Source organism: Homalodisca vitripennis, chromosome 3, assembly GCF_021130785.1.
Source record: "Homalodisca vitripennis isolate AUS2020 chromosome 3, UT_GWSS_2.1, whole genome shotgun sequence".
Lineage (NCBI taxonomy): Eukaryota > Metazoa > Arthropoda > Insecta > Hemiptera > Cicadellidae > Homalodisca > Homalodisca vitripennis.
The window spans coordinates 115,162,173-115,177,178 of record NC_060209.1 but is presented as its reverse complement, the minus strand read 5'-3'; the positions used below and the strand labels follow the sequence as shown (position 1 = coordinate 115,177,178).

The 15,006-nt window shown below is 32.9% G+C and overlaps 1 protein-coding gene across 4 annotated transcripts in view; it reads right to left on the bottom strand.

Annotated features, from left to right (window-relative positions):
- Positions 1-15,006, bottom strand: part of LOC124357354 — a 77,198-nt gene that overhangs the window by 59,748 nt on the left and 2,444 nt on the right. For all 4 annotated transcript variants that reach the window (XM_046809071.1, XM_046809073.1, XM_046809072.1 and 1 more), the window contains exons 2-3: positions 11,788-12,494; positions 9,490-9,663 (exon numbers count right to left, since the gene is read on the bottom strand). In XM_046809071.1, the coding sequence (XP_046665027.1) occupies positions 9,490-9,663; positions 11,788-12,453 (840 nt within the window). In that variant the 5' untranslated portion in view covers positions 12,454-12,494. The remainder of the gene's footprint in view (positions 1-9,489; positions 9,664-11,787; positions 12,495-15,006) is intronic.

Here is a 15,006-nt window from a genome sequence, read left to right as displayed (position 1 = left end):
TACTTTAACCCTCCATCGGGCGCTAAACAGAGTTTTCCTCCGTGTATGTTTTATTATTAAAAATAGTACTACTTTTCTGATGTCGGCAGTCGTTTCCCGCAGTGTACTTCACGAGCATCTTTCGGGGAAACGAAACAATACCCTCCCGCTTTTATTTATCAAAATGTGTCAGTATGAGGTCTACTTCCGTGCGTGACTGGACGATTCCTCCGTGAGCGCCCGATGGTGTGTTTGTAGTGCTTGGACGAAATCTCCGTGAGCGCCTTATTGTGTTTAGTTTTTATGTTGTAATAATCCGTGTGCGCCTAAATGTGTGACCTGTGATGGTTTCTTTTTAAATTATACCATATATTTTATTTGAATTTTTTGAAATGGAGAATGAAGACGAGAGACTTGTCAGTACAGTACCAGTGTGCTAGGGAACATTTTAGTAATGATTATGGAGTGAACATTGCCGTTATAAGAACCAGAAGGAAAATTTTTTGAAATTTTGTGCAGTGTGTAAAAAAATTTTTAGTAAAGAATAAATTTTTATTTCAGAGCAATAATTGACATTACAATTGTATAATATCTCAAGAATTGAAGTAAGTTGTTTTGTAAGAAGTTAAAAACTAAGTTAATTTCCATACATATTTAAAGTAGGTTAAACATTTCTACAATTAATTGCATTATTCCTTAAAATTAATCATGTTGTTATTATACAATAACATTTTTTTAAGATTTTGAATTTCTTATTTCGAAAATTCATTACATAAGAGTGTAATTTTTATTATATTTCTAAAAATGAATATATTACATTGTAATTAAATCAGTATGAATATTTAAACAAATAAAAACAGTTTAAACGACTATGATATCCATTATTCGCCAACCTGGAGGAAACCTCCGTGAGCGCCTGATGGTGTTTCTAATTTTAAGCGCCCGATGGAGGGTTAACCAATAGGAACAATTTAGACGGAACTTTAATTTAGTTTATAAATTGGGCAGAGAGTAGAAAATGGAATTTTCAATAGTTCTTTCTTTCTTATTCATTAGTTTTCTTTTTTTTATTTATGTTAAATGATTTGTATGAGAATCAATCATTTGAAATAAATTAAATGAAATAAATAATAGTAAGATATACATTTTTGTGGATAACCAGGAAGTTTTTATACTCCAGGAGCAGAGATCAAATTTGGGTTGAATAGACACACAATCTGATTTCTGCTCAGACACATAGGTGCATAATTTCTTTAACCCTGTAAACCACATTACACTAACACTAATGCACATTATAACAAGCAGCTGTCTTTCAAATATTTTTAACCATTGCCAATCATCTAAACAACTTCTTCGTTACAATAGCTGACAAAACTCTCTCCCAAAACCTAAATGGAAAACCTCCAACACCCATAACTGGACCAAACAAACAACCTCAATACCATTACTAACTTTCGCAGGAACAAACGAACAAGAAATTGGAAAAATTATTGACTCTCTAAAATCTAAAACTTCTGCCGGAGAGGACGAGATGCCATCAAAAATAATCAAAAAATGCAAAAAGAAATTATCACACCACTCACAGATATAATAAACAAATCACTTACCCAAGGAACATTCCCTAGCCAACTAAAACTAGCAAAAGTCTACCCGAAGTAGAAAGGGGGCCCAACAAATGAACCAAGCAGCTATCGGCCCATATCCCTCATCTCAACATTCTCAAAAATTTTAGAGCGGGTAGTACTGAATAGACTCCTAAATCACCTCAAACAGCATCATCTACTAACTCCTAGACAACATGGTTTCGTCAAAAATAGATCAACAACAACAGCAATAGTTCAATTAATAGAAACTATCATCAGTAATATGGAAGAAGGAAATATAACCACAAGCATCCTCCTAGACTTCAGCAAGGCTTTCGACTGTCTTGACCACAAGCTAATAATAACAAAACTTCTATCACTTGGAGTCAATGGCAAGGAACTTGAATGGTTTAGGAGCTACTTAAGTAACAGAAAACAACTGGTTGAAATCACCTACACATTAAACAACACAATCCAGAAAATTAAGTCCGAACAGCTTCTGGTGAATAGAGGAGTGCCTCAGGGCTCAGTTCTCGGCCCGTCATATATTACAAACCAACGACTTCCCAAGTTATCTTGAGAACTAATGTGAAATGGTTATGTACGCTGATGATACAGCCTTGATTGTAGCAAGCAAGAACAAAGACCAGCTAGACGTTGACTCGTACGTCACTTTTAATATGGCGAAACAATGTTGCCTCTATAATGACTTGGTTCTAAATGCCTCCAAAACACAACAGATAATCAACACGCCCAGGCAAAACTACCATGAAGGCCTTCCAGAAGTAAACACAATAGACTCAGGAAAATATCTCGGCATAATCATAGACCAAAATCTATCCTGGGAACCCCATGTGAATAAACTCTGCAATAAACTAAGTAGTAGCCTCTATGTAGTAAGAAGAATTAAACAAATTACCAACCCTCAAGTAGCCATGACAACAAGTATTTGAGGGTTACTCGCTATTTGAGTCTCACATGAGATACGGTCTGATAGCCGTAGGGACAACAGCCACAAACCTCCACAGAGTGCTTGTCATCCAAAAAAGAGCAATCAGAACTTTAAAAGGACCTAGGAATCCTGACCCTCTTAGGACTCTACATTCAGGAAACAATCCTATACGCAATCAAGACAGGCCAAACAAGAACAGGAGACAAACACCCCTATCACACCAAACACGGAAGAAACTTCCCACTTGACCAGCACCACCTGAGCCTGACTGAGAAAAAACCATCCTACAGAGGAGCTTTATTCTTCAACACACTGCCAGACAGCTTAAGAAGGCTTCCAGAAAAGGAACTCATCCCCCCACTAAAAAACTGGTTTCTACAACGTCCATTCTACACTATACAAGAGTTTCTGCAGTGGAGGACTGGAACCCATAGCTAACAAACATACACTCCTACATAATTGTAACATAAACACGTGACCTTTACTCTGTTCTCTAAGAATATGAATAATAAAGAATTTTTGATTTCTGATTCTGATTTCTGATAACTATCAATTTGAGTTGTATAGGCACACAATCTGATTTCTGCTCAGACATATAGGTGCATAATTTCTTTAACCCTGTAAACCAAATTACACTAACACTAATGCACATTATAATAAGCAGCTGTCATTCAAATACTTTTAACTATCAATTTGAGTTGTATAGGCACACAATCTGGTTTCTGCTCAGACACATAGGTGCATAATTTCTTTAACCCTGTAAACCAAATTACACTAACACTAACGCACATTATAACAAGCAGCTGTCATTCAAATACTTTTAACATATCAATTTGAGTTGTATAGGCACACAATCTGATTTCTGCTCGGACATATAGGTGCATAATTTCTTTAACCCTGTAAACCAAATTACACTAACACTAATGCAAATTATAACAAGCAACTGTCTTTCAAATACTCTTAACCTATCAATTTAGGTTGTATAAGAACACAATCTGGTTTCTGCTCAGACACATAGGTGCATAATTTCTTTAACCCTGTAAACCAAATTACACTAACACTAATGCACATTATAACAAGCAACTGTCTTTCAAATACTCTTAACCTATCAATTTAGGTTGTATAAGAACACAATCTGGTTTCTGCTCAGACACATAGGTGCATAATTTCTTTAACCCTGTAAACCAAATTACACTAACACTAATGCACATTATAACAAGCAACTGTCTTTCAAATACTCTTAACCTATCAATTTAGGTTGTATAAGAACACAATCTGGTTTCTGCTCAGACACATAGGTGCATAATTTCTTTAACCCTGTAAACCAAATTACACTAACACTAACGCACATTATAACAAGCAACTGTCTTTCAAATACTTAACATATCAATTTAGGTTGTATAAGAACACAATCTGGTTTCTGCTCGGACATATAGGTGCATAATTTCTTTAACCCTGTAAACCAAATTACACTTACTCTAACACACATTGTAACAAGCAACTGTCTTTCAAATACTTAACATATCAATTTAGGTTGTATAAGAACACAATCTGGTTTCTGCTCAGACACATAGGTGCATAATTTCTTTAACCCTGTAAACCAAATTACACTAACTCTAACACACATTGTAACAAGCAACTGTCTTTCAAATACTTAACATATCAATTTAGGTTGTATAAGAACACAATCTGGTTTCTGCTCAGACACATAGGTGCATAATTTCTTTAACCCTGTAAACCAAATTACACATACTCTAACACACATTGTAACAAGCAACACTGTCTTTCAAATACTTAACATATCAATTTAGGTTGTATAAGCACACAATCTGGTTTCTGCTCAGACACATAGGTGCATAATTTCTTTAACCCTGTAAACCAAATTACACTTACTCTAACACACATTATAACAAGCAACTGTCTTTCAAATACTTAACATATCAATTTAGGTTGTATAAGAACACAATCTGGTTTCTGCTCAGACACATAGGTGCATAATTTCTTTAACCCTGTAAACCAAATTACACTTACTCTAACACACATTGTAACAAGCAACTGTCTTTCAAATACTTAACATATCAATTTAGGTTGTATAAGAACACAATCTGGTTTCTGCTCAGACACATAGGTGCATAATTTCTTTAACCCTGTAAACCAAATTACACTAACACTAATGCAAATTATAACAAGCAACTGTCTTTCAAATACTCTTAACCTATCAATTTAGGTTGTATAAGAACACAATCTGGTTTCTGCTCAGACACATAGGTGCATAATTTCTTTAACCCTGTAAACCAAATTACACTAACACTAACGCACATTATAACAAGCAACTGTCTTTCAAATACTTAACATATCAATTTAGGTTGTATAAGAACACAATCTGGTTTCTGCTCGGACATATAGGTGCATAATTTCTTTAACCCTGTAAACCAAATTACACTTACTCTAACACACATTGTAACAAGCAACACTGTCTTTCAAATACTTAACATATCAATTTAGGTTGTATAAGAACACAATCTGGTTTCTGCTCGGACATATAGGTGCATAATTTCTTTAACCCTGTAAACCAAATTACACTTACTCTAACACACATTGTAACAAGCAACTGTCTTTCAAATACTTAACATATCAATTTAGGTTGTATAAGAACACAATCTGGTTTCTGCTCAGACACATAGGTGCATAATTTCTTTAACCCTGTAAACCAAATTACACTTACTCTAACACACATTGTAACAAGCAACTGTCTTTCAAATACTTAACATATCAATTTAGGTTGTATAAGAACACAATCTGGTTTCTGCTCGGACATATAGGTGCATAATTTCTTTAACCCTGTAAACCAAATTACACTTACTCTAACACACATTGTAACAAGCAACACTGTCTTTCAAATACTTAACATATCAATTTAGGTTGTATAAGAACACAATCTGGTTTCTGCTCAGACACATAGGTGCATAATTTCTTTAACCCTGTAAACCAAATTACACTTACTCTAACACACATTGTAACAAGCAACACTGTCTTTCAAATACTTAACATATCAATTTAGGTTGTATAAGAACACAATCTGGTTTCTGCTCGGACATATAGGTGCATAATTTCTTTAACCTTGTAAACCAAATTACACTTACTCTAACACACATTATAACAAGCAACTGTCTTTCAAATACTTAACATATCAATTTAGGTTGTATAAGAACACAATCTGGTTTCTGCTCAGACACATAGGTGCATAATTTCTTTAACCCTGTAAACCAAATTACACTTACTCTAACACACATTGTATCAAGCAACTGTCTTTCAAATACTTAACATATCAATTTAGGTTGTATAAGAACACAATCTGGTTTCTGCTCAGACACATAGGTGCATAATTTCTTTAACCCTGTAAACCAAATTACACTAACACTAATGCAAATTATAACAAGCAACTGTCTTTCAAATACTCTTAACATATCAATTTAGGTTGTATAAGAACACAATCTGGTTTCTGCTCAGACACATAGGTGCATAATTTCTTTAACCCTGTAAACCAAATTACACTAACACTAACGCACATTATAACAAGCAACTGTCTTTCAAATACTTAACATATCAATTTAGGTTGTATAAGAACACAATCTGGTTTCTGCTCGGACATATAGGTGCATAATTTCTTTAACCCTGTAAACCAAATTACACTTACTCTAACACACATTGTAACAAGCAACTGTCTTTCAAATACTTAACATATCAATTTAGGTTGTATAAGAACACAATCTGGTTTCTGCTCAGACACATAGGTGCATAATTTCTTTAACCCTGTAAACCAAATTACACTTACTCTAACACACATTGTATCAAGCAACTGTCTTTCAAATACTTAACATATCAATTTAGGTTGTATAAGAACACAATCTGGTTTCTGCTCAGACACATAGGTGCATAATTTCTTTAACCCTGTAAACCAAATTACACTAACTCTAATGCAAATTATAACAAGCAACTGTCTTTCAAATACTCTTAACATATCAATTTAGGTTGTATAAGAACACAATCTGGTTTCTGCTCAGACACATAGGTGCATAATTTCTTTAACCCTGTAAACCAAATTACACTAACACTAACACACATTATAACAAGCAACTGTCTTTCAAATACTTAACATATCAATTTAGGTTGTATAAGAACACAATCTGGTTTCTGCTCGGACATATAGGTGCATAATTTCTTTAACCCTGTAAACCAAATTACACTTACTCTAACACACATTGTAACAAGCAACACTGTCTTTCAAATACTTAACATATCAATTTAGGTTGTATAAGAACACAATCTGGTTTCTGCTCAGACACATAGGTGCATAATTTCTTTAACCCTGTAAACCAAATTACACTTACTCTAACACACATTATAACAAGCAACACTGTCTTTCAAATACTTAACATATCAATTTAGGTTGTATAAGAACACAATCTGGTTTCTGCTCGGACACATAGGTGCATAATTTCTTTAACCCTGTAAACCAAATTACACTTACTCTAACACACATTGTAACAAGCAACACTGTCTTTCAAATACTTAACATATCAATTTAGGTTGTATAAGAACACAATCTGGTTTCTGCTCGGACATATAGGTGCATAATTTCTTTAACCTTGTAAACCAAATTACACTTACTCTAACACACATTATAACAAGCAACTGTCTTTCAAATACTTAACATATCAATTTAGGTTGTATAAGAACACAATCTGGTTTCTGCTCAGACACATAGGTGCATAATTTCTTTAACCCTGTAAACCAAATTACACTAACTCTAACACACATTGTAACAAGCAACTGTCTTTCAAATACTTAACATATCAATTTAGGTTGTATAAGAACACAATCTGGTTTCTGCTCAGACACATAGGTGCATAATTTCTTTAACCCTGTAAACCAAATTACACTTACTCTAACACACATTGTATCAAGCAACTGTCTTTCAAATACTTAACATATCAATTTAGGTTCTATAAGCACACAATCTGGTTTCTGCTCAGACACATAGGTGCATAATTTCTTTAACCTTGTAAACCAAATTACACTAACTCGAACACACATTATAACAAGCAACTGTCTTTCAAATACTTAACATATCAATTTAGGTTCTATAAGCACACAATCTGGTTTCTGCTCGGACATATATGCGGTGGGCAAGGCTTGTGCAGTAATAACTTCTGCTGCTAGGTTTCCGTAGCATGACTCATAACCATTTCAGTGCTGCCTTCATTGTCGACCTGGCTTGTTCTGTTCTTCTGTAGTGTTCTTCTGACAATTTTTTGCTGTTGTTGTTTTGTGATATTTTCCTTTTAACAATGGCAATTTTAAGTGAACAGCATGTAGCTGTGAAATTTTGTTTCCTGCTCGGTAAAAATGCTGTTGAAACTGTTTTAATGTTTAACACGTTCTACAAAGATGCTACTAAAGGAAAACTATACAAATAGTTTTCTTGATTTCAAAATGGCAACATGTCCATTTATGACAAGCTTCGCTCCAGAGCGTCCATTTACTGCCCAAACAGATGAAAATGTTCTGAAAATTTCAGATACTCTGCTTTCAGATCATCTACAAACCATTGATCAAATGTCAGAGATTAGTGGGTAATCTTGGTGCGCGTTCAGCAAATTTTATCTGAAGATTTGGGAATAAGCAGTGTCCCTGCCAAGTTTGTGCCTTGCATTATGACTGCAACGTCGATTCGAATAACGTTGATATTTGAGAAACAACTTTAATCCATCCTGGCTGTGTTCAACAATAAAACAGTTTCAAAAACATTTTTACTGAGCAGGAAACAAATTTCACAAGTGTACACTTTTCACTCAAACTTGCCATCATAATAAAAAAAAATAACACAAAACAACAAAAACTGTCACTACAGAAGAACAAAACAAGCAAGGTTGACGATCCAGGTAGCACTGAAATTTCAATGAGTTGCATTACTGACACCTAGTGGCAGAAGTTTGTACTGCAGAAGCCCCATCCACAGCAGAGCTATCCCTGGTAACTTTTAGGTACCCCCTTGTAGGTGCATAGTTTCTTTAGCTCTTTAAATCATATTATATTAACTGCAACATACATTATAACAAGCAACTGTTTTTCAAACATAATTATTCAAGATTCAAGATCTATTAGTCATTATGCACATTAAAAAAGTGCAATAGACATCGTCAGACATAATTTAATCATTAATTAAACAATTCCTTAAACTTGAACAATTCTCAGTTGTTACTTTAGTAATTGTACGTTAAAATAAAAAATAGTTCTCTAAGAAATGATACTAAATAGCATAGCTTTCTAAAATATAGTCATTTAAATAAATAACAAATTTAAATAGATAATTAACAGAAATAAACATAACAATTAAAATAAAATTATAAAATAACATTAACAACTTTACAAACATGTAAATTATAATAATACACTAACAACTTTAAAAACTTAATTTGCTAATATCACAGTTAAAGAACTCATCAACAGAGTAAAAAACAAACTTTTAACCATTTACTCAACGCATATTTAAATTTGTTTATACTAACTAGTTGTTGTACAAGTAACTCGTTGAATAATGTAATTCTCATAATTAAATTAAAAGAAATTAAATCAAAGAAATTAAATTAAAAGAAATTAAATTAAATTAAATTAAAGAATGACTCTTTCCAAGTATAACATATTTTTGATCAAGCAAATATTTTTTTCTGGTTGAATAGCTATAAAAATTTTCTCTGAGATTATAACATTGCAGATTTTCTTCGACATTTATTGAACAAGTATTATAATCTCAAACAGCTTTTGCTTCAAATTCCTGATGGAACAAGATTTAATCACTATTACAAAGTTCCATTATTCAAAACAGATAAATATTGCAACAGACAAAAACAACAGTGTAATTGCAAGAACACACCAACAACAAAATATGGTATTAGGAAAAGATCAACTTACCAATATATAATCAAAAAGGATGCGTAAAACATCTTCCCTGAAGTATTGGTCTGGCCTCAATACTGAGAAAGCAGCATTAGATACGTAATCATATAACCAGTTACTTAATGGGTTATCCAATATATTAAAAAATGTTGCATTTTTTATAGTACCAATTTCCATTGGATCAGTGTCCTAAAATGATAAAACATGCGTAAATTAAAATGAAACACTAGATTACTACTTCCAGTACTAGTTAGTGTACTATTAACCAATTCTAGAAAAAAGTATAAACCTCACTTAAAAAAATAAAAAGTATAAACCTATTTAACAATGAAGAATTGAAACATTTCTTATACAAGAAGTTTCAGTATTATATTACAAAACTACCAAAATGCTATTTACATATTTGATTTTTAGGTGGCTAGGAAAACGGCTTTGAGTATTTGCCAATAAGCACAATATTAAACTTCATGTTCTTTTGCGTCCTTATTCTTGATCGTAGCGTTATGGGAGATGGGAAAATAAGCTGGTATAAGTGCATGAGGTTTAACATAAGGCTACAATCCGGCTAGTAAGTTTATACATTAAAATGGTCTTACAATCAAATTTCCTTTACTCAAATATATGCATGATTTGGTTAATTAAGTTGCAAAGATTACTAATATATCATGATATACAAGAAACCATAAACTGTTATGGGGGCTATGGCGATTCCTTTTGTTAGATTAAAAGATTATCAGAATATCCAGTTCCTCAGCTCGGCGGGCCCATATGATTGGCCCATGCAATTTTTTAGTTAAAATCGGCTGGCCACTATGTTTAGCCCACTTTATTACGCAGTTGTTGATAAAATTCAATCCTTATCTAGACTTGGCTGGAATCTCTCAGTCAAACTAACTAAATTAATATTTTACTATTTGTACCAAACATACAATATTTAAGATATCAAGATTTGACTTTTATGTGGAATTTGACATCAATTTTTCAAAATTGTTTTGCTTGATTGTGGGCAGTTAAGCTGCTTTAAAATACAATAAGTTATTCTTAGTAGTATTTATTTTGTTTCCTATACTCTTTTCACGGTTCTGAGAATGAAAGGTATTCTTGTGTAGTTATTTTGAGAATCTACTTTCCTTCTAAATATTCTACACAATTAATTAATTGAATCAAATCCATGCTGTCCTTTACAGGGCAATATTTCTCCCTTTACAGGGCAATGTTTCTCAATACTTGAAAAATCCAGTTAACTGTGACTATATGGACCACAATGGCTATATACTTCTACATTTGTACAAATTTTACTACAAGGACCAAATTTCTGCCACCTGAAACAGCTGAAAATTTCTATTGTATGAACAGGGAGTGAGAGGTAGCCTGCTATGGGGCTAGATGAAGGACATAAAACTGAAATCATAATGAATCAAGAGTTGGTGTTTGGATCTTGTCATGATCTTCACCACATGTGTGACTTAGGCATTCACATAACTCTATCTCAATCTAATCTACATAAACATCAACTGAATCCCGATTAAAGATAATACCTTTTGACATGTTCAGTAGTTAATGTAGGTCAATAATCACTGAATCTTAATTGTAAAGCATTTATTTTTCAATAAGTTTAAAGGTTTGATTATCAATTTCCCACTTATAAGTGTCTAATTTGGAGTTACTTTAATTGTTATAGACTGGTTGTCCACCTGCTCTTACCAATGCTTTAACTATCACAAAAGGACTCAACTTAGTAAGATTTTTCATATTCTTACAGTCTATATGAATATTTTGATTCCTATTTCCACAAACTTCACTTGCCTATTGGAGTTTATTATCGCAATAAAATGAGCACTATGAGTTCAGCAATTCGGATCCTAAGCTTGATCTTATGAGGTGGTCCTAACTGGTTTTAATTATTTTAATTAAGTCAGGGATACTTGTATAACATAGGATCACACATCACAACAACGTCAGCTTAAGCATTTTCAGTATGTCATGCACTCAAAGGATCAAACAAGGAATAGGAAGAAAGAGATGAAAAAAGGGAAAGAGTAATGGAAAATGTTCAAATACAAGAATAGTCATAAGAGAATATTAAATAGACTAAGTACAGGATCTCATTTGGAAAATTTAATCAAATTGAGACCCTGTGAAAATAGTATGCAAAAAGTAAGTGGAAGTAATGACATACACAGCTCATAATAATGTATATTGTGGTTGCCATCCACATACTCAAGGGTTGCCATCCATTATGAACTCCAAAGGGTGGGTGGGGATAGGTGTGAATTATTAACAATAATCATAAGTAACACAAGTTTTACATACCTTATGTCTTTTATCACAAGTTGCTGGGTTACAACAGTCTGGGATAATCTTGCTATTCAATTTCTTATAATTTTTAGAATAATCATCAATATAGAAATTATATATAATTTCCTTGAACTTCCCTGCTGATACTCTTATTTTATACGTTGATGCAATCTCTGATTTATTACATTCTAAATCATGCTTGCTTCTTACTTTCCTAATAGGTGTTTTATTTCCAATGTATTTTTCAGGTTTAGGAGTTTTTACATTAGAACTAATAAGGTTTACATCTACATTAGTTCCTTCTCCAAAATTGCTTCCGATTTCTTTTTTAAGATCTTGACTTACATATAGATCATCAATATTTTCATCATTTTCTGCATTATCTGAGATAATATTATGACCTGTGGTATTTAAAGTTGGTTTATCTTTCATAACTCCATTTTTAACAGGTGTTGATTTCAAATTTCTCCTCGGGGACGAAATCTTGTCTTGTTTTGATAGTTTTGGGTAGGAAAGAGTTTTATTACATCCTTTATCACTTGACAAAACTGTAGCTTTTGGGGTTGAATATATCTTTTTAGGGGTAGAAAAATAACTATCTAAAGTGTTTTTCTGAGACATAAGAGGAGACTTAATTTTCCTCTTTCTTGCAGAGGAATTGGAAGCAAGTGCAGATTTCATGTCAGCCTTCTCAAAACGTAATATGAGTTAATAAAAACCCACTGAAACAAAAAGCATAGGTCTAAAAACAAAATATTTCATTACATTTTATTAATATAATATAATCTCGTAACATGAAATAAATTAATAATCAAAGTAAAGTAATAATCTGATTTCACTATAATTTACTGTATATCTAGAATTATTAGCAATTTTAGTAACATTTATATGAAACACAAAATTAAGGAATTAGTATAGGCTAATACAAAAATTACAGCAACTACATGTTCAGGTTAGGTCAGCTTAAGCCTAATTTAGCTTCTGGATTATATGACATAATGTTCTAGTAGTGAATTCATTATAGCGTTACTGAGGAAATGGGAATTGCTAAGTTACCATGGAGCCAACACCAATCACCAAACATAAAAACTACCTTTTAACCTTTTAAACATATACACAACCTTTTATTTGTCCTCTACTTTAATGTTACCATAATTCTACATACATGACTCCTTATACTCCCATTACTGGATGTGAGAATGACTGATTTTAATAACTCAATTAACACGTAGTTACAGTGCATACAATGAGTGAAGCGAATTAAAAGTTCTTTATACTGAATAGAATTTCGTACCTAGGCTTAGCATTAACGTTGATAAAGAGTGCAAACAGGTGCTAGATACGAGACCTGCGGAACACCCAATAGAACAGGAATGGGTTGTGATAGGACACCATTAAATTGGACTGTTAATGTGTGACCGACCTGTCAAGTAACTGTCAATCTAGGACAAGAGATCCATGCATTCCGTATACCCACAGTTTTGTAACAAGGGATGGGATACCCATTCGAACGTCTGAGTTATCTAGGTATATGCAGTCAACTTACATTCTCATACTGAAAGCAGAAAGTATGTAGTCCTACATAACAACTAGATTTGTCACTGTTCATTTTCTACTACGTAATCCATGTTGTTTAGGTATAAAAACATCTTCCAATACAAAAGCCAATTCATCTGGAGCAAGTGCCTCAAAGACTTTGGACATAATGGATTGTATAGCAATTGACCTTAAGTTCAAAATATTACTCCGGTTTCCAGATTTCAAAATTTGTACTAAGTAACTGTTCTTGAGATTGGTAAGTGAGATTCCCATTGCCCACTAGATAAAAGGGCATTAAAGAAAATTGCCAGGTGATGGGCATGAGCACAGTGCTTTTTCAAATTGAGAGCAAATATGATGTAGTAAAAAAAAAATAAAAAAATAAATTAAAAATATTTCAAAACACAACAGCAGTGCTCCTTAGTTATCATAGTAACAGTTACTGAAGTAGCAGAGCTTAATTTTTACAGTTTATATATTTTTTTTATATTTGAAGTTGGAGACACCTGAAATTATGTCTCCTCGCCGACAGTATTAAAACATTTATTTTAAGGTTTAATTAAAAAGTTAAACCACAAAATTTATATTATCTTATTAGTCACTGTCATCAGTAAGATGAATATATAAGAAATTTTCATAATTTTCAAGAATTGAAGGTATTTTATTAGAAAAATGTATGCTCAAATGAGAAAAATAAAATAATCAGAACGATTTTTTAAAAAAACACCAAAATAAAATATAAGTAATAATCAAAACTTACTTGACGTTGTTTATTAGATGTTTTGTTTAATCGAAATTAAAAACACAACTCTTTTTTTCCATTATTTACGTTTCAATGTGCAAAAAAGTAATCGTCTGCGAGGAGACAAGTGTCGGCGAGGGGACATCGGCCATCAGCGAGGAGACAGCGGCCATCTACGTTTTTCGGCGAGTGACCATTGCGATCGGCAAAAAGATGATAATCGTCTACAATCACTGACAATGTGTTGGGTTTTATTAAAAGTATACTAACAGCTGTTCCTTGAATCGTGTTTAACTCCTTTTTTGCATTATCATAAAAGTATAACAATATGTAACTTTCTGGACTCTGTATTTCCTTAATATTTTCGATCCGATAACTCTGGACGTTATTTCACTCTCTTTAGTTTTAGGCGGCGTATTTTTCACTGACGATTTCAACTGCTTTTCAAGGACATATCCGGCAAAAAGTCTCTTTTTACATGCGGTGATACCTTTTCGTGGCCAACCAGATTTCTCACTTTTTTCTAGGTGAAGGCGACGTTAAATTAGTGTTTTTCAATCGCTCTCTCTGAAGCCGTTTTTTGTACTTGTCTAGTTTGGCTTTTAGTTTTAGTTCTCTTCTTTTTGTTTTTAGTTCTCTATATGCCTTGGCTCTGTCTTTCTGAATCATTTTTCTTCCAACTTGTTTTTACCGAGAATCTCTCTCGGTAAATGCTAAGTCTTCAGTGTCACTGTTGGGTGGAGTGTTTCTTAATAACTCTTCATCTTTATTCTTCTTTCTAAGCGCAGCCTTTCGTTTTCTCCAAACTTTTCTGTTCTGTTTCTTCTCTTTTTCTGTCATTTCACTAACCAACTTTATTTTTTTCCTGTTTTAAGCGATGGTATCGTTCTCTATCTCTTTGCCGTTTTTTTCTAACTTTTTTTCAGACAAATTCGCTTTGTATCTGCGATTTC